General features: G+C 38.8%; 1 protein-coding gene across 3 annotated transcripts in view; it reads left to right on the plus strand.

Annotated features, from left to right (window-relative positions):
• The window catches only part of DCAF5 (DDB1 and CUL4 associated factor 5), a 76,858-nt gene that overhangs the window by 3,310 nt on the left and 46,327 nt on the right, over positions 1–27,221 (plus strand). For all 3 annotated transcript variants that reach the window (XM_076344808.1, XM_076344807.1, XM_076344806.1), the window contains 4 exons: positions 7,364–7,507; positions 11,748–11,784; positions 14,212–14,351; positions 18,738–18,867. In XM_076344808.1, coding sequence (XP_076200923.1) covers positions 7,396–7,507; positions 11,748–11,784; positions 14,212–14,351; positions 18,738–18,867 — 419 coding nt within the window. In that variant the 5' untranslated portion in view covers positions 7,364–7,395. The remainder of the gene's footprint in view (positions 1–7,363; positions 7,508–11,747; positions 11,785–14,211; positions 14,352–18,737; positions 18,868–27,221) is intronic.

Below are 27,221 nucleotides of genomic sequence, written 5' to 3' on the forward strand. Positions count from 1 at the left end.
AAGTCTGGCCTTGTATTGATGCCCTGAGAAAATTAAAAGCTCTAATTATGGTAACTGTTTTTAACAAAGTTTTATGTTATCTGTGACCACAAGATCTAGAATGCTTTATGTGACATAGCAACAGCAGGCAGGTGCTTTGTTCTTTCTTCAAGAATAAGAAATTAAAAGGCAAACGATTTATGGATGCTCTGTTAAATTTCTTGCCATTGTAAGCCCAGGCTTCATTAAAATTACACTCAAAACACTCGTTTTTTAAGGCCATACTTAATCTTGAAACTCTGAAAAATAGCAAAAGCAGGAAAAAGCAGTAAGAAGGAGAGCTCAGATGAAAGATAAAGGAAGGGTATAAGCTGCCTCTAATCTGAAGTTTTCTAGGAGAGTTGCTTCAGAAGACTTCCAAATGCAGATAAAGCCTTAGAATAGATGGCATGTGGGTCTCTCCTCCCTCAAAATAGCGTGCTGAGGTAAGGATGAGATGTTAGAAGCTTCCATCTGCGCTTACAGCAGCTAAGAGAGTTAACGGGGATATTGGAGTGTGTGAAAAGGGAGAGTGCAAGCAGTCCTTTCAGTTGTTCAATTTTAAGTAATATGTATATTCTTAACCTAGAGAAGGCTGCTTCAGCTAATTGACTTGTTAACAACTTAGACCTTGTTAGAGCTGTTTTAAGTACAGCTGATACAGTGCATTTGTGGTGGCTATACTGATGCCATTTGAATGCTACCCTGCATCCAAATTAGTGCTGTTCTCATCAGTATTGGCTGGAATGCTTTTTTTGGGTATGTGTCCCATATTTATTTTTTTTTTATGTATCTCCCAGAAGCAAGTCTATAAGGCTAATGATTACTGTTTCAGTAAACGTTTCAAACTGCTTAAAGAGGGTTTACATTACAGTTCCAGATAGTTTTCCTGTTAGGATTTTGGAGAGAACTTCAGTGTAGACAAGCCTCAGCAGGCCTTTTGAAAGCATGTTTGAAACTTTTTGGTATCGTAACTTCTTCAAATCTTGTACTGGAGATTACACATTTAATAGTAATTAATTTTGTTCCTAACCATGTTTTCAAGTAAAAAAGTTGAGGTCAACAAGTTGGGTTGGGGGCCAGTCTGCAGGCTTTTGCTATGCCTGTGTGGAGCTCAACAGTGTCACTTTAGAGAGGGGGAGAAAGAGTGAGGCACTAATGTTTTGGGGCAGGAGTGCTAGGAGAAGGGACAGGCATAAGGACAAGAATTAAAGAAAATTGAGAGAAATGAAAGGAGGAGGTGGATACTCAGGAGAAGATGCCATGTGACAAGTAGAAGAGACCATTCTGTAGAATGACGTAAGGGAAGAGGAAAGCTTAACATATAAGAAATGTGTAAGTGGGCTGAAATTAGTTAAAACTAGCTGCTGGATGGAGTTGAAAGATTTCATTGGACAAAATGTGTCTTTGCAACGCTTGATATACTAGGTGGTGGTATTTTTCTGTTAACAGTTTGAGAAACACATGACTGTCCGTGCATGGAAATTAAATTCACCATGCAATGATACGCAACTGACTTCTTCCCTCAGATATGTGAAGCATCTCCTTCTGCAATTTAACATCTTAAAAATCATCTTTCCTTAGTCTGTGTAATAGGTTTTCTTTCTCCCATCCTCAAGTTTGGTGGATATGTTTTCCTATTTGTTTATCTGACTGTCACTTTTCATGCCTGCTATCTCTTACAAACATGAGTATCTTTTTCAGAACCTCCCACTTTTTTTTCCCTATTTTAAACTGAACTTTCAAGATAACTTCTGGGAAGTACTGTAATCTGAGGCTTACTTAATCCATGCATATGTTCTTTTTCTCTCGGCTTCTTCTTCCCTCACCAGATAATGCAAAAATTAATAGCTCTTCTATGATCGTAAATTTGTAGGGATGCAAGAAAGTACTGGGAATTCATCTGTCATTTGGTTGCCATGTAAATCTGAAGGAGCATGAGCTTAAAACAGGGGAATGAGGTGACTTTAGCAAAGGTAGTGGAGTATTACTTCTGAATTAAGGGGATTGTGTATCAAGTATGTTTTAAAGAGAGGTAGTCTTGATCTTAGTCTCTTTGTATCAAGCAGAATTCTGTGTGAGGAGGGATCTTGGGTCCAGTTACTACACGATGTTTTCATTAATGTCTGAAAAATTGTAAAATTTAAAGGTGATACCAGGAAAGGCAGCAATAATTTCAGAGGATAGGATTTGAATTTAAAGTTAATTAAGAGACATTACCTGGAAAAAAATGGCATGTGGTTTGATAGGGACAAGTGCAAACTACAGCATGTGAATAAAAATGGTCAACTCTACAAATACCCTATGGACACTAGACCATAGTCATTTAGAAGAAGATCCAAATGTGACAGTAGATCACAACATAAATATCATCAGACATGATAAAGCATGTGAAATAATCCTGCTTTATTTGGTGCTGTTGGGACCTCAAATGGAGCGCTGTGCTCAGTTTTGGGCACTGTACTTGGAGAAAAATGTGGCCGAACTAGAGAAAGTTCAGAAGAGGGTATGAAGAATGATTAGAGGTCAAAAAAAATGAAAGCCTGAAAGAAAGGGATCTGTTTAGTCTACAGAAAGAAAAGCTGAGTAGAGATGCAAGTCCTAAGCTGCATAGAAGTGTTTTTAATTATTATTACATAAAGTTGTAAACTCTTCTTTGTCCACTGGGAATAGGACAAAGAAATGGTCTTAAATTATAGGAAGAAAGATTTTAGGATGCTGTTTGATCTTACACTTCCCCTTTATCCTGTAGTTCATTCACTTATTTCTCCTCTCCATTGTTTGTAATGTGGCACTTATATAGCTTTAAAGTCATAAGCTGGTATGATGGAAGCATCTGAACAGGGGGAAGGAACAGGGCGGGAGGGGTGGTTTGTCTGACAGTTGATTTTCTGTCAGGTCAACTTCTTTAACCTACTTGCCCTCTGGCTGCATCACCACTGAATTCAATGGGAGGGAAAATAGCAGGAGCACATGGCAAGGGGGAGTGGGATTATACGTAACGTCAAACTGCACCCTCGAGCTAGATATTAGGATAATCTGCCTAATGGCAAGGATAGTGAAGCACTGAAATAGGCTGCCTAAGGAGGGTGTGAAATCTACCTTAGTGGTGGTTTTTTAGGAACAAACTAGACACACATCTACTGGGAATAATTCTGACACAGTCTGGCCTTTTGCCCATGGCCGGGGTCAACTAAGTGATCAACTTCTTGAAATACCGTCTGATCCCACTTTCTGTGATTCGTGCAACTTCTTGAGTAGGTACAAGCAATAAGATTAATCTTTTATGTTACGATTTAGAAGTGTTGCCCACTTGCCATGTAGGTTCTTCAGAGACTGAACCTGGTATATAGGAGAGAAAGAGGAGTAGCAGTCTTGAGTTTTGTCCGCAATCAGCAAAGTTAATGCACTTAAAAACTGCAGTTTTAAAGTTCTGACTGGTGTGATTTTGAAGTGCTTCTGTTAGCACACAAGAGCTCAAGTGTGTTTCATAAGCTATGCAGATACTGTTTAGACTAGATTTGCTTTTGGCAGGGGTATGTTCTGGCCCCCTTTGAACCATTTTAAGATTAATAAGAACAGTCCTGGACTACAGGTGGACTGCTGTTACCGTGAGGTAGACTCTTCTTCCAAATTTAATTGTGTATAAATTTAGTTATTACCTATTTAGAAGGTAACCAGATCAGGAAACTTTTTTGGGAAGAACTAGTCCAAAAAAGCAGAGCAAAACTAGAATGCTTTGGTTTAGAAACTGTGGAGGCAGTGTTTGTGCTGAAATATATGCCATGCTGAGTCATTTGGGACCTGTTCAGTTATCTAGAATAGGCATATTCTACCTATAGTGTTTGTCTGTGCTACTTTAAAAAAACGGAAAAACAAAAAACCACCAAAACCCAAGCCAAAACAAAAGAAAAGAAGGAAGCTGGGGGGGGGGGGGAGCCCATCTGGTCGTCGTCCCCCCTCACGTTCCTGTCCGTCCCCCCCCCCCCCCGAATCTTGGGGTGTGCAGCATGCACAAACCATTCTGAAGTGGGCAAACCATGAAGAAGACAAGGCGCTTTTAATTCTTCTGGGAGGTCTACTTTGGGTCAACAGGAACTAGAAGATTGTCAAGGGTGAACACGAAGTGTTTGTCTACTTAAGAATCTATTTCAGGATAACTATCCCAAGATTTGAAATGCAAGCTTTCTTTTTTAAGTATGTTCTGTTATGTATCTTCTGGATAGAATTCCTTAATCCTGCCTGTGTCTCTCATCAACATTAGTCAGAAGGCCCAAAGCATTAACAAAGTATTCCAGTGACTTGGGGCAGGAGAAGAAACGTGTGTTTATGTATTTTTCATTCATGTGTGCTTGTAAAAAAAATTGGAATACTGCTCTTCTCTACATCAAGAGTAATATGGGAAGGTGATAAAATTTCCAGCCTCTCTGACCACAAATACTTCTTTGGTCTGACTTCTCTTCCTGTCTGACTTTGACTTTGAATATAGAAGCAGGTTTGACCCATAATGAACACTGAAGTACTTGACTAATTACATCTTTTAAAATGTGGTTCCTTTCTGAAAAGTTACTGTAGAATGGCATTGTATGATTCTTAGCTGGGTCACACAAACTTTTACTTTTCAAATTGTCAGTCATGCAGTCCTAAACAGAATCAGCAAAATAAGATGGAAGTGAAGCTATTTCCACTTTGTAGATGACAAACTTATTACTTCTGACACCATGAACTGAAAAATTACAAAATCAAGACTTTATGTGGGGCTTCAGTTTCTAGAAAATCCACATGTGGAGCTCTGGTGGCTAAGGTATTTTCAGATGAGGCCATATATCCAGGTTTCCCAGATGGGTAGTAAACCTGTTGCTGTTGGTATATGCTCTGTATCATGTCAAGAACATACCCTTGCCATACAGTTATTCTCTTTTGGGGAGCATTGCAGAGTTATCACAAGTTTGTGCAGTGGGTCCAGTGCTTTTTGAAAAGTGTTGAGTGGCTTCTGCTTCACGGGTTGTAGAATTGGTGTATGTGCACAATAAATCCACTGTAAATTGAAAGCATCTTAATTAATCTGCGTTCACTGATCAACTGTACAGAATAAACGCTATAGGCTTCGAGTTTCCTGTAATTCTCAGACTTGTCACTTATGTTGCATTATGTGCATACACTTTGTGTCTGATGAATCATGGTTCCTTTCTACAGAGCATAAAAGCTCTATATATTCACATTTTCTTTGCTGTTTCCCTGTATAGCGGTCCATACATGTGTGCCTCCCTCCTTTCTTCCCTCTTATTCTAACCTCTGAGAGTCAGGTTTTGGTAGTGGAGATTGCATTTGCTGGTTTGCACCTCTCCTGGTTTCAGTCACATAAGACTTGCCTTTTCTTGGGTATATTTGCCTGTGACTTAACACTTACTGTTCTGTTGTATGAGTATTTGGAGACTGGTAAAATGTCTTTCTGCCACAGATCCTCCTCTGTGAGTGGACGCATTGGTAAGGCTTTTTCTTTCCGGTGGAACTGGCCTTAAGTCAGAAGTATTTCTGGAATAGCTGAATTGGAGTGAGAAGGGAGGACGCTTCCAACCCAGTTAACATTATCATTTTATTAAACTTTTCTGTCTCAGTGGTGTATGAGAGGAATAAAACTGAGGCATGAAACAGGGATGTAGAAGTTCTCAAAGACAAGTATATGCAAGACATTACGTAGATGGAGAAAGAACAGAATTGCATGAGTGTGGGGAGCATTTAAAAGCTCCTAAACTGTGGAACATGTGCCACCACCAAGGCAAACATAGTTCTCAGACTGCTGTATTGTCGGATGCTCCATAGTGGGACCTTTTGTACCTAAGTCTCATGAGATCTAAGTGTCTGGGAAGAGAGAGACATTTGGATTCAGTAGGAAGAGTTGTTTCTAAGCTGGAGGCAGAGGAAACAGGCACTAAGGTATAAGAACTTATGAAAAAGAAGGTAGTGGCAACTTTTAACACTGTCAAAGATTTTTCTGCAAAGGTTGCGATTTATCCTTTACCGTAATGTGTGTGTACTGGAAACCACAATAATGTTTGTTATCTTTGGATATCTTCATTATTTTTGTTCGTATCTGGACTAGGTGGGTAGTGGAAATTAATAGGAGGTTGCTGTTAAAGTGATCTGATTAACAGTAGTCATGAATTCTATTTATGCATTTACCTCTTCTAGAAGTAAACTGCAGACCAATTAATTTCAGTTTCCTTTTGTCTCTGTTTCATGCCTTTTTCCTTCTGGAGAGCAGCTCAGAAGGCGCTGAGTTTATGCTTTTGGTTGTGCAAAGAAGCAGTAAAATGTTTTAACCGAAATCAGCATGTTTCTAGTGGCACTTTTGACTTGTGATGCCATTCTCTTTCATTTGTTATTAAAGGCAGATACCAAAAATATTTTGAGTCTGACTTGAAGAAGCTTTATTCAGTTTTTTACAGGCGTCCAAAATTGATGTTGAGAGTACTGTCCAATACAATAGTATCTTGATCTTTTTCCTCTTTCTAATAATAGTTTAATGCAATTAAAGCATGAACGGTGTCTAATATTTATTTTATATCTGACTGTTTACCAACAGGGAAGGAGGCACTTAAATATATTTGTGCATAGAGCTCTGAACTGAGAACTAGGCAAGCAATTAGAAGAAGTACAGCAAGCTGTAAAGCAAGGGAGAGTTGAACTTCTTTTCCCCAGTTATTCTCTTTGTCCGGAGTTCACCTCAGAAATGTCTGTCTTAACCTTTACAGATCTAGAAGCATGACATAACTGTGCATGCTGAAGACTTCTGAATGCTTCAGTAAATATTTTTTATGGCCACATGTCAGTCTTGTAGCCAACCCATGCTGTGAAGGCTTTGCAAAGACTGCTAGAAGAGATACAGTTGTCAGTGAAAGGGGAAAAAAAGTTCCTGTTTCACGAATAACATAAGCGATGCTGGCAACAAGGAGTTGGTGTAGAAGCATTTTGCCAACATGCATATGTTAATTTGGCATGCAGTTCATCTACAGCTTGCTACAGAATTTTGCGTACTCAGTAAAATTCTGAGTCTCCAGGTTGCTATAGGTTGTCACTATGTGTTGGCAGAATGGCAGCTGTTTAATCCAAACTTCCTGCTGATTCCTCTGTTTTCATTAATATTAATTGAATACCTGACTGCATGGCATCTTAATGTAAGTGTGTGTCTATATATCCAAACCCTTGCGAGGTATAAATTTTTTTTATGGTAATTAGGGTTTCAGCAAAGCCTTTTATGAATAACTGCAGAGTTAAATAACTTGTCTGTCATCAATTTATACATGGCTCAGGCAGTAATGCACATTTCCTTCCTTTCTTCTAGGAGGGGATGACCGCCGGGTCTTACTTTGGCATATGGAAGAAGCCATCCACTCAAGAGTCAAACCAGTTCAGCTGAAAGGGGAGCATCACTCTAATATTTTCTGCCTAGCTTTCAACAGTGGCAATACGAAAGTATTCTCTGGAGGTAAGGAAGGAAGAGCACCCTGATTTCACAGGAGTTTGCATTGTGAATGCTTTAGAGTAGAAGTCATGAACGAGATCCTGCCCCACATGAAAGGTCTTTTCCATAGTCCCCTAAGGATATGGAAGGTGTCCTTAATCAGCAGCTGAAGGTTCTTTGGGAACAGGGAATTCTTTAGCTAGCTCAACATTTTCCATTTTGACATGCTTCTCCTTTTCCCAAACCCTGGTGTAAGCGCATCGTGTCTCGAGCTATCATGAGAATCCTGCATCCAGCCTGCCCCTACTTGTGCTACAGACTGTGGAACATGGTCTTTGTTATTCCCTCTTAGCTGTACTGAGAGCAGACCCTGCATCCTCTCTGGCACTCGAGCCTGATGCTTGAAAATCCCTGCTGCTACTAGCTGATTTTAATGCACCCTTAGATGGCTAATGAGGGGCTGTTGCCATCTATTGGCGGATCACTTTTTCTCAGACCTCATTTCAGTCTTCACTAGATAAGTGTCTGCCTTTTAGAACTGTTGGGCACGTTGGGCTCTAATTGGCCTTGATATTCTTCATCTTTTTTAATATAAATCCACTTTTTAACAGAAAGTTTAATTCAGTCTTAAAACTAATATAAGGAAAGCGGACATGTACTTGTTCTGGGGTAATAATCCCTAGAATTTAGGTTCATTTCACCACTTGATTTTTGAAGTGTTGAGGTAGGGAGGAAAATTGAATTGAGAAGAAGGTGGCACAAGATTGTCAAAATGCAGTGTCATTTTCTGCTGTACTTCATTTCCTCTATCTGACCTGATAATAGAATGGACAGAAATTTGTGTCTTTCGTCACTATGTCTATTAACATACAGCTAGACTTATTTTAGGATATGAGACTACTTGGTGAGAGCCCTTCGTTACCTTTTTGAACCAAGATTTGTGAACTGCAAACCAATGCTATAAATTGATTCTAAGTGCATGTGAGTGGTGGAAGCTTCCCATCCTTCAACGCTGTGTTAAAACTATAACAACCCTTAGAAAAAAAGGCATGACAAAGCTTAAGATGGTGTCAAATTTTAAGGATTAAATAATTCAGATACACTTCTCAGGTGGGGAAAACCCCAAAAATGTCAAATAATGATGCCCATCTTCTGATTCTGGGGACTGCTGTTTGTTTTATGGGAAAGACAGCGGTCCACACTGTCTTCAAATGAATGTATCTGCATGAGTGATTCCAATGAAATTTTGGGCTGGAGTTGGGTTTACTTTAGTTTGAATTCAGACAAATGGAACCTTACATGAATATTCAAGGAATGAACTGTGCCAAATCTTGCTGGAGCAGCTGTAATGGTATTTTCTCATTTTGAACTCAACCCTCTGTCCATTGGGCCCTGCTATGAGAGGCTACTGTTTTCACAGGAAGGGCAGCAGAGTGGTTTGACTGTACCTTGCCACTGCAGTTAACACCTGCAGTTAAAGATTTACATCATTGATTATGGTGGATTTTTGCTAAGATGCCAGGTTAGATGAGCTGTGACAGCTGATGCACAGGCAAACTGGTCGTTCTCATCTCTTTTTCCTCCTCCGGTTTGCATAAACACACTGTGCCTCTGCCAGAAATTATTTCCATTGGAGGAGTCGGGAATTCTTTCAGCTGCTCCACCAAGATTCACAGAGCTCATCTGCAAGCGCTGTGAGTCTGACTCTTGGATCCCTTGTAAAGAGTCATTTTGCTGCATGGCCTAGATGTACCATCTGCTTTACCTCTGTCGGTAAAATGGGGCTAACTATATTTATTCACTGAACTATGTTCTGGGAGATTCTTAAAAGATCTGAAAGAATTGTGGGTCCTAAGATCTATTGGTCGTCATCCCCCCCAATACTGAAGTTGGAGTTGTATTCAAATCATGGAAGTTGGAATACTTAAAAAAACCCCTGAAAATTAAGTATGGAAACTAGCACAAGGTGCACAGAACTCAATTCATTCTGTAAATAAAGCTGCCAACGACTAATGACTTAGGATCTGATGACCTTTCCCTAAAGCAGCTCTTGATAGCAGAGGAGAAAGGATTTTCCACTTCAGTACAAATTGAATTGCATCCAAGGAATTTCAAAGCTCTTTGCTTTGAAAGAGCGCTTGTGTAGCACGCACCACATGTAGCCATTACAAAAATGGGAGGCAGGAACTGAGTGGACAGTGTTTTGCATGTAATCTCCAGAGAAAAACACTGTCTCAAGATACCAAAGAAGTTCCCATCCCTGAAGAATACTGTTGCCCTTCTCTGTCCCCACACACTGAGAGTAGAGCAGCATTTGAAATGAAAGATCCCCTCTTAGTAAACTGCATGGACTTTTTTTTTTTTGCATTTAATGTTAGGTATATGAAAAGCTGAAATAAATGTACAGGGAACTGAATTTGTTTCTGTAGAGGCCTGATGTGACAGATATGGGGTTTAGGCCACCTTAACTGTGCTCCTCTGTATGTGCTCTGCAGTATTTCATCCTCACAGGTATAATTGAAGGGAATGGCAGATACTTCTTGTCTTTCTGATCGTCGTAACTGCAGTTATCAAAACAAGAGAGATTATAAATGGGACAGTTGCGTATACAATTACAACCCAGTTATTTTCAATGAAGAATGAACTCTCCTGTGTTGAAGTAAAACACTGTAAGTGGGAACCCTACTGGGCTGAACAGCAGTGACGTTTTCTGCAGGGATGAATCCTTACCAGAAGCAACCAAGCAGTTTGTGGTTAGATTTTTGTCACCGCCTTCTCCCACACACAAAACAGAGAGAAGCAGTGGTTATTCCACACACACCCCTCCTTTCATTCTCTTTCCCATTTTGGAGCTTGTGATGGAAGGGAAGGTTGATCCCATGATGACTAGAGGCCTGAAGCCAGGCTTCTAGAATGATTCTCATGTTCATACTGTATGGAGAATGAGGAGCAGGAGTGTCTGCTGGACAAAATTTTGTCACTGGAGAAACCAGGCTACATTTTTCACTGGTGAAATACGTAGGCACTAGAGTAGTTTTACTAGGTATAAACTTTGCCTGTAATGTATAATGGGCAGTTTCCATTGCAATTAATGATCAAAGGACACTTACACATAAGTGACTTGTTTACTGTACCATGGAAAAGATGAGCTACTGCAGTAATCTAAGGCTGGCATGATTTAACTAGGAGCCTGTGCAAAGAGCAAGTGGATGTAAAAAAATCTCACACCTCACTAGTCAAAGAGAAACTTTCTCATATTTCTTCTGTTGGGACAGAATACAAATTGAAATGTGTATGGAATAAAAGAAAACTGAGTCAACTGAACACTTAAGAATCATAACATAAAATCTTGCTCCTTCTGAACCTCTGGCTTTGGGGTACATTAGGAAAGCTTCACAACTTGATATTGCAACTACAAAGATATACTGAGCATAAAAACATGACTGTGGGCTTTCTGTTGGGGTTTTTTTTTTTTTGATTAAATATAAATGTGTGTCTGCTTAAATATTTCTAAAGAGGAGGTGCCAAATTAGATAAATTAATATTCAGTGCAGAGACTAAAAAAATATTTTGTTGCTATAGCTTGAAAAACACTGCATGAGCCAGTGGAATTACTTTGTAGCTGTGACCCTCTTAGTCTGCATGCATATAGTTAGTTTCCATTGTATTCAATAGATATGATCAAAGAAAAGTGACGATTGTCTGGTTACTTGGTTTGGGTTTTGTTAATACAAAAGAAATTACACTGGCTGTCACGTTCCTGCCTTCTCAATGGTTGCAAAACCTTGAACGCTGACAGTGTGAACTGGTGGCATTTGAGCTGGGAGCCCAGTGCATTTTGCTTATGGCATCTCTTTTCACTTTCCATTATCTTTTTATGGAGTATCCTCTGAGCAGGAAGAAAGGTGTATTCGCATGAGAGTTAAAGGTGTTCTGCTGCTTCATATAATATTCTTCTCTTTACTGCAAATGTTTCAAAACTCAAGCTCAAACAAACAATGATCAGTAACACAGTTAAGTAGAATAATTTATTGAGCAGTAGCAGATGGAATGGATTGGTGCATTTGATCACGATTGGAAATGTCACATGGAGCCTTTCACATAACTGAGCAGAGGGCTGACCACTTGGCAACTGATCTGGTCTCTCTGCTTCAGTTTTGTTTTTGAAATAGAAAATAAAAAAAAATTGGGTGGTTTTTTTTTTCACTATAATGCTTTTTAACCACTGGAACATGATGTTAAGTGTTTATATTTCTCTTTATAGGCAATGATGAGCAAGTTATACTCCATGATGTTGAAAGGTAAATACACAGTTTGTGTTTCCACTGCCTAAAGAGCTCCCTTAATGTCAACTCACTGGAGGCACTTTTTGTTTCAAATCAATGGTCTGGGAGAAGAGCACAGTGTTTTAATCCTGAAACATGCTTTTTATTTATCTAAATTCATATCTGGAATGAATTATTCCCCATTACCCCATTTTTTTTTCAGCACTTGAGTTCTGCATCGTTTTGACCTTGGGAAAGAGAATGGTTATTAAATAAGTATGCTCTCCTGCAGGCAGCATAGTAGGTTCTGAGTAGCTTCAGAGCCAGATTATTCTGGCACATACGCAAGTATTGTGGCACATACAGGCTTTTTGTTTTGTTTTTCAAAACACTCACCTGATGTGTATTTAAGATAGCTAGTGCTTGGCCTACCTAATTACCTTTTAGAACTTTGTCTGCAGCTGCCTGATTCTCCACAGTAATGTGAAGCATATTTATTTTGATACTTTTTACCAAAACTGCAAAGCAGTTGGGAATTAGGCTTTGTTGTGCTACATCAAGATTAGGCTGTTAGTCAAAATATAAATAATACAGTAGTGGTAATTTATTAGATTGGAGTTCTCTAGATACCATGTCTTTTGAGCTTACTACTTTTGAAGTAGAAAAACTGTAAAGTTAAAATTTTGGTCTGTACTAATAACTTTTACAGATTTAAGCAATGACCATTTAAATGACATGAACTCAAGAAAATAAAGTATAAGGAAAAAGCAGGAAGAGATAGATCTAAGAACAGAGAAATATTAAACCTTAAATCTTTTTGAGTTGCCTGAATACTGGTTAACATAATTTGGACATATTTCTTGCTAGGTTTGTCCAGAGCCTTTTGCATTGAACTGATCAGCGTACAACTGCCTTCCATCATACCTTATATCTACTTCTTATATAAATCTTACATGAGAGCTGGGCAAAAGTAACTTTGTCTTACTTTTCTAATGCTTTTTCAGGAGTATTATGTTGTTTGGTGGTTTGTTGTTTTGGGTTTTTTTATTTTGTTTTGGTTTGACTTTTTGGGGTTTGGGGTTTTTTTTGGGGGGGGTGTTTTTTGTTTGGTTTGGGGGGTGTTCCGTTTTGGGAGGGTCTTTTGCTTGGTGTTTTGTGGTTTTTTTAATTAAATGTGAAAATGTAAAAATTTTAGATGCTGCTTTTAATTGTGTTCTGACTTTTCAAGCTTCTACAAGATCTTTGTCCATGACAATTTTCTATATAACACGTTTTTTCCTGCTATGTCTTGCTTAGATGTTTTAACAAGTCTTTTTGATATTATGTATTTTTAATGTGCTTTTGTTACCAGGGGTTTTTTTTAGGTATGCTAAGTCCAGTTGTAATGCATACAGAATTCATTCCTCTAAGGCTATTTGTGTGATCTTCTGAAAGAAACCTTAGTAGTCTGACACACTGAATTCTGATTGATTTCTACAGAAAGTTACTCAGTCTTCTTGAATGATAATACTTGGTCTATCAACTGCTTTTTCGTACTTTTAAATGGCTTTTTCTGTTACTGCTTTTTTGGCCTTTCTGTTAATGGTCCATGAGACAGAATTAATAGATCTATCACTAAGAAAGTCAATTGCCATGTGAGCAAAACACTGATTTTATGTGGGATCTCTTTGGTGGAGTTTCCATGAGGAATGGGGATTATATACGAAGTATATTCTCTAAAGAAATGAAGGGGTTTTGCCAAAGAAATAAAACAACCCCAGAATCTTCTGTCTTAGTATTTTAGCTTTTGGCCTCTCCATGCCACTATTTCCTCCTTTTTGAATGATCTAAAGAGTTGGGAAAAGAATGGAGAACAAGCTTTTTCTTTTTTATAGCTGTGGAATAGCTGAAATCTAGGTACTTTTGGGGGACTTACTTTTATTTTGTTCTTTTTTGCTGCTTTTTCTACATGGAAAATGTACAGGACTGGTCTATCCTGGAGAACCAAGAAAACTTATTTTAAAAAGCCAGCTGGAAAGTTGCTCTTTTGTGAGCTCCAAAAGCATCACTTTTAGATGATACAGAAGCCTGTATTAAAGAATGAACTTCTGTCTTATTTTCCTTTTTACATTAAGCAGTAAAAATTTAGTCCACAGGTTCCAAGACCTCTTTCCCTTTCCCATTACCGCCTCCCAAGCTTAATCTAATACAACACGATTTCCGTAGCATCTTGCAGTTTCTGAAGTTTTTAATGTGTGGGTTTTGGTCTGAGGGGTTTTTTTTTCCCCTCATAGCATGACATCTTTGTCACTCTACATGGGCTTTTTGTTTGTTTATTACTCTAGTTAAACACAAAAGTGGTCTTATGAAGTTACATAAACCTTGTCACTAAGTATTACTAGGTAGATAAAGCTGTAAATACTTTGCTTTTTAAAACAACAGCAGAAGAAGGAAGAATGATAATATTGTGTGTCTTTTTTCCAGCACTGAGACCTTGGATGTGTTCGCCCATGAAGATGCAGTGTACGGCCTTTCAGTGAGCCCAGTAAATGACAACATCTTTGCTAGTTCATCAGATGATGGCCGGGTTCTTATTTGGGACATCCGAGAGTCTTCTCATGGAGGTGAGATCTCTAGATGGAAAAGATCATTGATTTAGGAAGAATTTGGGCAAGGCATGAAAGGGAAAAGTTAGGTTTATCTGGGGCAATCGAGACAGGGAGTGTTGGAGAAGGGTGGAGGTGAGGCATAATTCTTGTGGCTGGTGATAGGCAAGCCCTGGTCTTTACAGTTCAGTGTTACTGTCTTAAATGACTTCATAAAGTACCAGCATATAGTGCAGGCTAGCATAGAACTTGGTATGAATAGGTTTTAACTTGAGTAAAGAAGCAGTGGAGGACATGTTCCTTCAATAAAAATGTCTTGCTAAACTTGAATCAATTAGGAATGTGGATTTTTGTTGTTGTTGTTGTTTTTGTCTATAGCCTGGGACAAAAAATTTTTGGATGTTTAGAAAGCTGTTATTTTGATTTGAATAATTTTCCAAAGCTATTTATATACTTCCCTGTGACACTGAGAATTGTTCTTATGCATAATGTTTTCTGGTTTTATGGAAACTTAGAGCCCTTATGTGATAACAGGGAAATTGAATTATTACTTCAATCTTTGTTTTCTAAAACAGAACTGAATACTGTTGATTTATGTAACAAACCTGCAGCTTTTCAAAACACTGCAATCTGTGTTTTTACAGCTGCAGTTTTAAGGCTGAAGAATCTCAGTTCAGAAGTGTAGTTACATAAATTTGGAGAGGAATACTTCAGTAATTGAATTTCAGTATATGAATACTTAAGTAATACTTCAGTAAATGAAGTTGTGAGTTTACACCATCCTAAAGAACACAAAGCTGAGAATTTAAAACTGAGCAATCTGCAGCAGTACAGAATCTGGTTCCATTCCTTCATTGCTAAAATAAACTTTCATCTTTTTTTGTAAGCTGATTAAATGCAATTGCCTCAACTCATAGTTTCTACTGGTCTTACAGGAAAGTTGTTTATGGCACTGAAATCCAGCTTATGTATTTTGTGGCAATTTGTACACATTTGTTGTTGGGTCAAAGTTGCTATTTAACTGAACTAGCTTTTTCCATACCTAGTGAATTTGATAGCTTTGTAGACTGCAATCCTGTCCCTTTTTGACTAGGAAATGAAAGCTGAAAGAAGACATACTTTATAGTCTCATAGGAGTCTTTTAGAGCCACTAGTATCATGAGGGCTTTATTGAATGTGAGTAACCAGAATTAGGTCTTTCTTGATAAGCGTCACCAGAATACTCGAAGTACATTGCTTATTGATGCCCTCCCTACCCCAGGCATATCACCTTTGTATAAATAAAAATGAAATATACTAGCACTGCATTCAGTTTTCAGTAGTCTGATTCTTACTGTGAATTCTGATTCTCTTACGCAATTGTGATACCCCTTATCTCTTTCCCATCTGGTAATTTTATTAAAACATTCTGAAAAACAATGCACCACTCAGTATGCGCATATCACAGACTTTAATAAAATATCTATAATGTCTCTTCTCTGTCTTTGAGGAACTCATTAATAACCTCCGTCTTGCTCAGAAATCCCTTACTAGCACAGTGAACTGTTGTCTTCCCTTCAGCCAGTTTCTTACCCCATGCAACTCCCTTTGCTAATCCTAACTGCCTGTAGCTAAACTTGATACTACACCACAAGTGAATTTAGTCTTCATTAGATCTACCAGTTTTTCCCTGTATAAAAGGTCAGTTACTTTTATCAAAGAAAGATCAAATTAGTCTGATGTGACTAATTTACCTTTGGTAAATCTAAGTGTCACTTCATCCCTATTTTTCTGTTTTCATAATATCCAAGTGATGAGACCAGACACTGCATATGGCTTCCAAATTAGAAATGGTGAAATGCTCCTTTATTGCCTTCTCCTGAACTCTACACCATAAAGATCTGTCTCTGTTAGGAGAACTACCTGTTGCTGACAGTGGATGTCAACAGTCAGTGGGGCTGGATGCTTAAATGCATCTGTATGAAGCTGCTCAGTGTTGTAAGCTAATGTCCAACCTGATCCGAGTTTCTGAAATTGTATGAAATGAGGTTTGTCCTTCTTTGTTGTAGTTAAACCTTGCTACTGCTTTTACTGTTGCTGAGACTTCGAATGAGAAGGCTGCACCAGTGAAAATGGAGTGAAGAAGTGTTGGCTGTGGTACATTTGGGGCTTTTTTGGAGTAGTGTCTTAGGTTCTCTGAATTTTAAATAAAGGGCTTTTGCATGCTTATATAGAAGTCCTGAGTCAGCATTTATAAGTGAGCCCTGCCAATGTTTACTACAATATAATGCTTGTCACTGGGGTTATCCCCTTGTCTGCAATGGTATTGTCATGGGAATAGATGCTGTGCCTGCCAATGTTAAGTATAGTTAGTTACCCTGAGTGGCCAGCTCATTAAAATCTTGCAAATAACCTCCTAGTTTAAAATAGTACATTAAAAGAAGCTGGAAAAGGAGTTTCATTCCCCTTCTGTTTCTCCCTGTCTTCCACTGCTGAGTGATTTATGCAGTAATTTTTATAAACCCACTTTTAATTTTTGTTAGAGATGGTGTTGAGCTTCTCCCTTGAGAAACATTTTCATACTCCAGTGTATAAGAGCTACAATTGTGAATGAGCATAAAGAACAATAAAAAAGTAATCCCCCTACTTTTCATTAAAGTGACTTAGTGCCTCATTAGTTTAGCTCCTGTAATCTCTCTTTAATTTGACAGGCTGAAAGGCAACTTGTGATATTTTAGAAGAAAACCGTGGTACCAGGCCAGGCTATTTATAATAAAGGGGTGAAGGAAAACACCAGTAATTAGTGACAATGATTTGACTAAACAAACGTACACAAATTAAAAGTTTATTTTAAAAAATCCTTTATTTGGCAATCTGATGTTGTTCGTCTCTCCACTCAGCTAATGCAGGCCATTGCTTCTCAGCGGGGGCTGCCATTTTAATAACACAGTCTTTTATGTCCCAGCAGGGATCTGATTTGATGATGCAAATGTAGAAGGTCAGTTTTGGTGTTAAACCTTATTTGGAGCTGCCAGCAGACCAACAGCAATCTCTAAAGCCTTGGGGCAGGCTGGCAGAACAAAAGTTTGCTCCTGTTCTCCCTTTATCACTGCGTCCTGTGACAATTAATAGCACCAGGGAGCTTCAGCCATGGTCAGAGACCTTTGTTTTGATCACTGCTAAATGAACACTAAAAAGGAAAGTGCCTGTGTTAAAAAGCTTGTAATAGAGCATAAGAGGAGGATACAGATGGGGCAGGACAAGTAAACGTTAATTCTGTCTCAGTTGCTTGATGGGCAGTAGTTTCAGAAGGTATTGGGAATTTGGGAGGGTTGTCTGTTTAACCATGTTTTATATGTCTTAATGAGGGATACAAGGAAAGAAAATTAAATACCTTTGGAGTTGCTTTTGGGGCTAAATGTGCCTGCACACAGTGGCTCAAATAAGGGCAGTAAGAGACTCTCCCAAGCTTGTGAGCAACACAGTGGTTGCATCAAAGCAAACAGTGAATGGATAAGTCTGGCATAATCCCTGGCTCAAAATAGGCATTGCTTCTTGTTTCTTAGTTGAGTGAAAGAGTGGCAGCATGCCACAACAGATACACACAACAAAGAGAATTAAACTGTGCCTAAAGCCATAAAGCTAGCAGAAAGATACAGAGAAGGATGACGGAGTCAAGGCTTTTTCCCCACTCTTTGTGGAGGCAGCATTTTGACGGAATGAATAGGGCAGAGTAGCAGGCCAAACACAATCTTGTTACACTAATCAAGATGAGAGGGAGAGAGTCTGGATGAGCATGTTTTTAACTCTGTGTATGAACAGCAAAAGCCAACTGTTAACGTTTTTATGCAAGGGGAACACCTTTATTGTCTACTTGTATAGCTGCTTGTACAGCACTTAAGAGGTGGCTGGGCTCTTTTCCCCAGGGTTGGCAGCTTGCTTTGAGCTGAGTTCCATACAAACTTACTTCACTTTTTGTAATATTATTCTCCCATATAAACGATTGCTGCTACATTTACAGTTAGGGTGATCATCAATGGCTGTGGAAGCTTCCAGGTATATATTGCTAGGCAACTTTCAGAAGCCCCCCTGTGTGTAGTCCTCGTTAGATGACCGTTTGGTCATGAACCTTAAGAAGATTCAAATGTTTGATCTTCAAGTGGCTAGTTTTAAACTTTGATAACCTTCCATAAGCAAAATGGTGTCCTTTTCCGTATTTAGACAAAGTTAATGTACATGGGGGTGGATTTTAAAACCTCAGTTTTTATATTGCTTTGGATGTGTCAGCTTGAGAAATGGTTTGAACATGTCTCCATATCTTCAGATCTTGTTATGCTGTTTCCATATTAAGCTGCCAAACTCATTGCATTGAACAGTTATATGCATTGTTTCTTCTTAAGTCTGAAATGTCAACTTTTTCAACAGAGCCCTTCTGCTTGGCACACTACCCATCAGCCTTTCACAGTGTGATGTTTAATCCAGTAGAACCCAGATTACTGGCTACTGCCAACTCTAAGGAAGGTGTGGGACTTTGGGATATTCGTAAACCTCAGAGGTAAGATCTGGCTGTCCTTGTCTTATGCTGTGCTATTTCTTTCCCTTGAGAGGTAATGGTATGCCACTTTCTGTCTCTCTCTCTTTATTTTTTTTTAAGTCAGAACATAACAATGGTAAGAAAAGATGCAGAACAAAGTTAACAGCAATGTTAGTAATGCCGAATTAAATTATTTTGCATAATTAACATTCTTCTCCATATGTACAATCTAATTTGATTTAAAATGGGGCTGGATCTTCAATGTTAAGGTAAGTGATTTTTTTGGAAGCCTGCCTGGCCTCACCACTGCAGATTAACTCGGATTGTTGTGTCAAGTTCGCATCATTATATTTAGCACTGGCTTGGTAATACTGGAAGAAGCCGTGGTGGGCACTGCCTGGTTTACAGTTTGTTTTTTTTCTACCCAGCTTAGTTTTCAGTGGCTGACTAGGGATTGTGGTCAAGGCAGCTTCTTACTCAATGCTTAAGAGTTTTATATGACTTCCTAGACACCTGGATAATCAGTTTGGCTGCATAATGTGCTTCCAGATTTGCATACGATTTTAAACAAATGAAAAGAAGAGAATAAGTTTGCAGTATGAAGTGTGGTTAGACTGGGTTCTAAAGTGGACGTATGCAATGTCTGATACCAAAGTTTCACGTGCATGAGAGCTTAAGCTTCTGTTGAAGTCTTTTTCAATCTTTCGGATTTTGAAAGTAATTTCCTTTTTTTTATCACAATAATCAGAAAAAAAAATTGAGCACCTCAAGTAAATGTTTCTCCCTTCTCCCCCAACTTTTATGTTTACATGTTTCCAGTTACAAGTGTAAGCGTAGAAAGGATAATTTCAAAAAAGTGAAAAGAGGGGAAAACAGGTGGTACTTGTTTTACAGTGCAGTAGCCTCAGCTATTTAAAATCTTCCATAGCAGACACTTGACTCTCCCCTTATTGGTGAATTTCTTGGAGTATCTAGAAGTGCATATCACTAAAAATTCTTCTTGGGTTTGTACTGTACAGAGAGAAAAAGCAATCTCATATGAAATTAATTATGACTGGCTTAAAAAAACTTCTAAAATGTTTAGACATCCATTACAACAGCAACCAAATTATGGTTTCAGGAGGGTTTATTATTCTTAAATTGTAAACATTAATGGTTTGAATTGATTTTTATTTTTAAGCTTGAATCAGAATTTGCATGCTGATGCTGGTGGCTCTAGAGCTCACTCACACTTGTAAAGTTTGCCAGAGCCCTTGTTGGCAGCTGTTGTGCAGTCTGCTATTAAATTTAGGTTTGATCAGATTTAACTGGAAGGGAGTTAGGAAGTTGCCTAAGCTATCTTTTCTTGTCCTTGTCAAACTTGCTATATGTAGGTCTTAGTTTGATGTTAGAAAGTTACTTACTAACTTCAGCATTTACTGAAAGATAGAGGGAGAGAAATACAAGACGTTAGGGTTATTTTGCTCTTACAAAACATGTTTCTTGTTTTTTTTGCCATAAAATTTCTGTCATTTTAACTTCACAAGGAAAAAACGGGCATGAACTGAACTAATATGGTCAAAGTTGGCTTCCTCTCGCCAAGCCAGCTGGCCTTATACTGGTTTTGCAGGATTCTTTGTTTTTCAGCTTCTACCTCAATTTTGTGATTTAAGAATGTCCACAGGTTGAGTTGGTCTTGCTTTCGAAAGGGAGTTACATCAAAACATTTCTCTCTTCAGACATTTATTCTCAGAGTGTGAATATAAAAGGAATTATGTTGGTAGAGTGGTATAGCTTATATCAATAGAAATTCTATATGGATGCAAAATTTAGATGAAGTCTTTCACTTGGGTAGCAAAGCGAAATGGGATCACCCCTGGAAGGTTGTACAAGGCTAACAGGAATAGAGAGAGGAAGTAAGTCTCACTAGGGATACAAGCATTGACCCTGATAAATGCAGGAGCAGATTACTTGAGTAAGGAATTCTCCTCTTACAAATTTTAACAGCTGCTTTCTAATAGCAGAAATAGTGCCTTTTTCTTATTTTTAGCTATTCTTGTTAAGACTTTGATCTCCAAAAGTTTCTCAGCTTATATATAAAAGTGTTGATGAGCTATTGCTTGGGGTGGTAGCTGCTATCAGGTCATGGAAACTCAGATCTCCAGTCTAGATGCTATCCTACCTTCTTCCTCAGTCTTAACCACAAGGCAAAGTGCTTGCTCTGAGCTTGTTGGGGGCTACTGTGTGTGTATGGGATAATGGTCTGTGCTCACACATTTAAGGACACACATTTTTAGCTGTACTGTGGCATTGTTCTTCCTAATGCCAAATATAAAATAGCTGTCACAGAATTTAATTGGTAATGCTTCTTGGCAAGTAATTTGTATTCCTCCAGGTTTAGCACCAGTGTGAAAGACTTAATAACCTTGGACAAATCTGATTTCTACAGTCTTTTTTGAATGATGAAAGGGGAGGGGAAAGGGTGCCTTATGTTATAACCTCTGGGTCATCTTGAAGGCCTTGCATAAATTAAATTGGTGGAAACTTGTACACTTACATCTGATGGACAAGAGCTACCTTTTTCTGGTCCTAATCTGATCAAAGTAAATCTTTCCAATTAAAAAGCTAAATGGCGGTGGTTAAACATCATACCTTGCAACTACAGTGCTGAAGTTCTGAGGTCGATAGGTCACACCACTTTTTCCATGCATAGGGAAACACGTGCAACACCCTTATTGTACAGCTGGACATACACCGCGTGTACCATGCAGCTGTTCCCTTAAGCACTGAATTTAAAGCATTTGCACCTACTAGGTGTGGTGCATTGTGTAAAATAGGCACATGCTTCCTGCCTGTAGCCTGCTCCTCCCAGAGGACTCAGAAACAGGAAAGTGAATAGTAAGAGACAGGCTGCTCCTTGCAGAGCAAATGTTGTTGACTGATGTTTAGAGCCTCAGACTTCGGCTGAGCAAGCTGTAACTTAAATGAATGCAGGTGATAAGTCTGCTTTCGGCTGCCGTTTTTCTAGGACATCCATCAGCTTTCCTCCTTTGCTTGATCAGAGATGCGCCCAAAACATGGTGAGAAGGGTATGCTTGGCTGAGGGAAAGAAAATGGCCTAAAGCACTCTGCTGCCACTGCAGTTTGTTCCCAGGAAATTCTCAGGGAAGAGGACTCTTTAGAGTGAGCTGTGTCCTGCTAGTGGGCTGCCAAAGCCAGAGTCCCTCATATTTAAATAAATTAGACTGGATTTCTAGTCTTTATTAAAGTAACAGAGCATTTGCCAAAACTCCCACTGGTCTCTGCAGATCTAGTTTGCTGATCTAGAAATATGGAACTTGGTTTTTAACGTATTTGGGGCCAATTCACTTTGTTTTATGAGGAAACAATTTTATTAATTTGTAGATCAGTTAAGATATAATCCTCACTCCAGTGAAGAGGTGGAAGGCAGAATTTAGATTTTCATCTGTGGCTTTTAGTTTGTTACAGTCTCTTTTGGGGAAAATACACTGTGAACTTAATTATCAGCAAAAAAAAAAAGTGTTAAGGATGAAGTAATCCACATAATGCTGTAAGTACTTGTGGTAGACTTTACATAGAACTGAAGTTGGTATGTGAGGGAGTTTGTGTATATTTTTCGTATTCTTATTGATAATAAAGGACACAAAGTGTAGTTTCAGATAAGATGTGTGCCAAAAGCATTTTGGCTGATGAATTTTACAGGCAGAATGGGTTAAACAGCCCTGAAGTTCTCCATAATCTAGGGATAAACAGGAAGCTGCCCGTGTAACTTGCATGCCAGAACACTAGCAGAGAAAGAAGGGCTACTGTGTCAGCTGCTCTTCTCATTGTCAAAAAAGTCTGTTAATGGTGGAAATCCTTGCTTCTCTACAAGTATGTAGCTCTCTTTTATACTGTCATCAGTATCCAAGAAAATGTAATGCTGCCTGAGGTGTAGGAAAGATGAGGGAATAGAAGCTTTTGGGGGACACGATGTGGAAGTATTAACTTGCTGGGACTGATGAATAGCACAATATATAACTATAGCATAAAATTGCTCGCTCTGTCTGTTCCTTCCCTAGCCTACCTTTTTATTTCCATTGCTGCACGTGAAGTTCACTTGTGAGGGACTTTATTTTATGCCATAAGCTGTCAAGGGAAATTCCTCCTTTCCTTCAGTATTGATGTAATCCTTCATAATACTGTAGCCATTGTGGGAGTCTTTCAGTCCTATTGTTCCACCTGTGGTGCTAGCAGAAATTACTAGATCAGGTAAACTTTAGCTGTTTTGTCACGATGTGTGGTAGTAGGGTTTTGATTAGGGGTTGAATGGGTAGAAAGAAGGGGAAGAAGTGTAGATACTTTTAGATGTTTGCTGTGGATTGCCAAAACAGTAACTTCCAGTGGGTTAAGCAGGGCTGCAGCACTCCTCCAGTACAGGAAAGGTGAAATGTTTATATGTAGTTAATAATTTGCTGCTAGTATAGCCCTTCATGTAAAACTCATTTACCCCAACTATACTGTCCTATTCTCTGTCAGTTCTCAGATGGCAGCAGAGTTAAACTGATGCAGCCACTACTTGGTTTGCTTCGTAACTGGAGCAAGGGAATCCTGCTGCTGCTCCCCCAAAAAATCCAGAAAGCAAATGAAAAGCCTGGAATTCTGAAGACTAGCCGTTTGTGGCCAATAGCAGTACTGTAGCTAGCAATACCTTCACATAATATGTATTACGGCCATCAGCACGGGTGTGATAATACTCTTTACAGATATAAGTGAGGTTTGATAAGCCCACAGAATTCAGCTGGCCTTCACTCATTTGAAGGGGGTTAGACTTAATGCTGAATTTCTGGTTTTAATCAGCAGAGGCTCCTCAGGTGAGGTAGTTTTTCTTTAACTTTGTTCAGCTTGATGATGCACTGTCAGAAGAGGAGTGATTTGCTGTTAACTTCTAAACTTGTATAGCAGTCAGCGGAATATGGCTAATTGTGCAGTTTTAAACTAATAGCTCTAAATTTTCAAATCTTGAATGGAGTAGTGATAGCCTAGTAGGTTAGAGAATTCAGATATAGATTCCACTGCTTGTCAGAAACAAATGAGCTGCATCTACTTATTTATCTGGAAAATCTGAGGATTTTTACACCAGAGCATTTTTCTCCAAAATGCACTGCTCTTCTCCAACTGGGTTATAGGAGAATTTGTCTTCTAGCTTGCTGTTACATGCCTCCACCCAGGAGAGTTGGTTTTATCTGCTTCTTTAGTCAGGCAACACCAAACACCTCTACAAATTAAAAAAAAAATATTTTTAGGGTTAGAAAAAAAGTCATGATTATGAGTAGGTTTTATTCATACACTGTGAAATTGGTTAACTTTCTGATGGGAAGCTGGGAGTGCTTTATGCTTGGCTACTACAGTGAAGAAGGTAATTGAAAAGCCAGCATTTCTTGGCATGCATGGGGAAATTTAGAGACAGTGGCACAGCTCTGAATGGTGAAAAGTTTAGCTCACTTCATATAGTCATAATTTGATTAGTCTTGCTGACTGAGTCAGGATACAAAGGCGGATTCATTTTGCTTTTTCCCAAAGTTCATTCACAGCTTGATATCTCTTCTGTCTCAGATTTAGTGCAGCAATTGAGATCCCCCCCCTTCTCCCCCAGTATACTAATAAGATCTGAATGTGGTGGGCTGGCCCCTCAAAAATAGCATATGAAGCGCTGTTAAAATAGAAATAAGTCCAGCATGATTACAAGTTGATTAGTGATTCTGGAAATCTTATTTTTCTATTTTTAGAATGTGTGAGTATTGCCGTTCTTTCAGGTGGATGTTAAACTGAAACCAACTGTATTGTTTCTTTTTTAAAAACAGTGCATTGAAAAGCTTAAATGTGGTCTTCATTAATGAGGCTGTTGTAAGGCACTCACACCAGTAGATGGGGTCTGGAAGCTGTGCCTTTTTTAAGAAAATCAAAAAAGGCAAGTCTGTGCATCTTAAACTGTTTACAATAAAATATGTATTGCAAATATGTATTGTTACAGAATTGCTGGGGGCAACTCAGCAAGACAGTTTACATATATATTTCAAGCAATGACTGTGTAACTCCAGCTATTTTTATGTACTCATGTTTTCCCTTCTTGCCCTTTTCCATGCAGCCCCATGCCCATCTCCTTCTTTTTACTGGAATCAAAAGGCTGCTTTTTTCCCTAAGAAAATATGGTAATTATCCCCTTAATTCTCTCTTTTCCTATGTTCCCTCACACGTACACTTATATTGACTAATCTGGAAGTTTTTGAGATCAAATTATTATTGGCCTGTCCTATTAATGACCATCACATACTTTTAAACTGGTTTTCATACTACAAAAAGGCTGTTCACAGGCTGTTTTCTGCTTGTGATGGGACTGTTGAGCCTGTGCTTTTTACACAGTGCGATCCATTTGTGTGTCCAGTTCAAGGGTTAAAATGCTAAGTATCAGAAATATGTATCTCAGGGCATTTTTGTGAGCCTGGGAGGGCTTATTAAAAGCTCCCAGGCTCTCATTCCTGCTACGTCCATTGCACTAATTCTGTGGTTGACCTGGTTTTTTTGAGCCAACTCATCAGGCTCAGAAGTCAGAAAACTAACCTGGAAAAGCTTTGTAGCTTTCTTATGGCCTAGCAAGTTGAACTAGGTTCAGGGAGGGCCTAGTGAATAGTATAGATGATGGAGAAGAGAGAGGGAGGCCTGTAAGGCTGAGAACAGGAGAATAAAAAGGAAGCAAGACCTTCCTCATTTGAGGAGCAGTGAACTATTAGGTATGTTCAGCTGTTTGTGGTGTTACTGTTTTACTTGCTTCAGTTTCTTTTGCTACACTAACCTTTCCCTTTTTTGTCTCATCAGCATGTTCTTTACAAGCATTCCTGGTGGCTTTTTAGAAAGTAGAAGAGGTGAAACATAACCAAAGTTGGGGGTGATTTACCTTCCAAGGCTGCCTGTTTCATGAGAATAAACTACAAGCAGAGAGTGTTTCTGCTTGACACTTGACTTTTTATGTTCCTGCAGTACAACATAGTGATCCAGGGCACTGGTCTTGAGTGTTGAGTTCTGGGAATGCTTTTGTCCCCAGAACTCAAGTACTGGATTCAAGCTCTGAGTGAGGTAGAAACGCTTACATGCAATAGACCTTTTTAAGATTCTTCTGAAAATTCAGGAGGCCTGTGCTGCCTGTGTAGTTACGAGTCAATGTACTCAAAAAGCGCAATGATTAGTTAAAAAAAATCCTTGACCACCAGGGCAAACCTGGTATCCCTTGGTGACTGTAAACCTTATGGCATATTTTAAAAGCTAACTTGATCATACAAGTCATAATAAGCCCAAGTTAAAGGAGTGTCAATTTCAGTGTTTTCCATCAATGCTTTACAGACAAAGCCAAATAGGAACATTAGTTCAACTTCAATTTCTTTCTTTGTCTTGGCTGAGAAGTAACTGCAGTTTAGAGCCTTTTTAAGCAAACTTTTTTGAGCTCACATTAAATAAATATTTGTGTCTCAAAAAACACCAATCAAGAAGGCTCTCTTAATGGACTTCAAACTAATGTCAAATTTGCCTCCTGCACTGAGAATTCAGAAGAAGCAAACTCCCAAGCCGTGGATGAGGAATACCCGTTGTTAGGTATCAGTGAATCACCTAGTGATTAGGTCATTAAATAGTAAGGAAAATACAGAGATGGAAATTTCTTCCCTGTAATAGACTAATTAGATTCAGGGGGATCTTGAGGGGGAGGACTCTTCTTATCATGTTTATGAATGTCGGGGTATGTTGATCTTGCCAATGTGTGGAGGACTTTGAAGGTTGTGGCTGTACTGTGCTGCTGGTCTCCAACTGACAGTGTGTTCTCTAAAGTCTTTGTCTTGAACAGAGCTTTTTCTGCCAAGTGCTAATTACTAGGTGTTCAGCTTAGTCGTTGTGCTGCAAGAAAACACAATCCAACTCTTAAAACAATGTACTGAATACATAACTTCTGGTCCAAATCTACTGGAAATCACAGGTGCTCAGTACTTCTGAAAATCCAGTTCTTGGCTCCTGATTGCTTTGCCTTATAGTTTCACTTGTTGCATTTAGTTCACAGCCTTTTAAAGACCTGATGAGTATTACCTTCTTGTTTCTGGATCAGTGGAATGGTCTCTGATGGCAAGAGGAAAACACTGTATGTACTACATGACTTCTTTCTGTGTAGGGGTATGGAATATCTCTGTACTCATGATAATCTAAGGACGTAGAAGTCTTGCAAGTGGTTTATATTACAATGACATGCTGACATGTAGTTGGAAAAGTTAGGTTTCAGGTTCACAAGTCCTTTGTCGGTTTTGAAATAGAAGTGGTAGCTGCCAGAACTACAGGCAATTTGAGAATAGTTCTTC

Source organism: Aptenodytes patagonicus, chromosome 7 (genome assembly GCF_965638725.1).
Source record: "Aptenodytes patagonicus chromosome 7, bAptPat1.pri.cur, whole genome shotgun sequence".
NCBI lineage: Eukaryota > Metazoa > Chordata > Aves > Sphenisciformes > Spheniscidae > Aptenodytes > Aptenodytes patagonicus.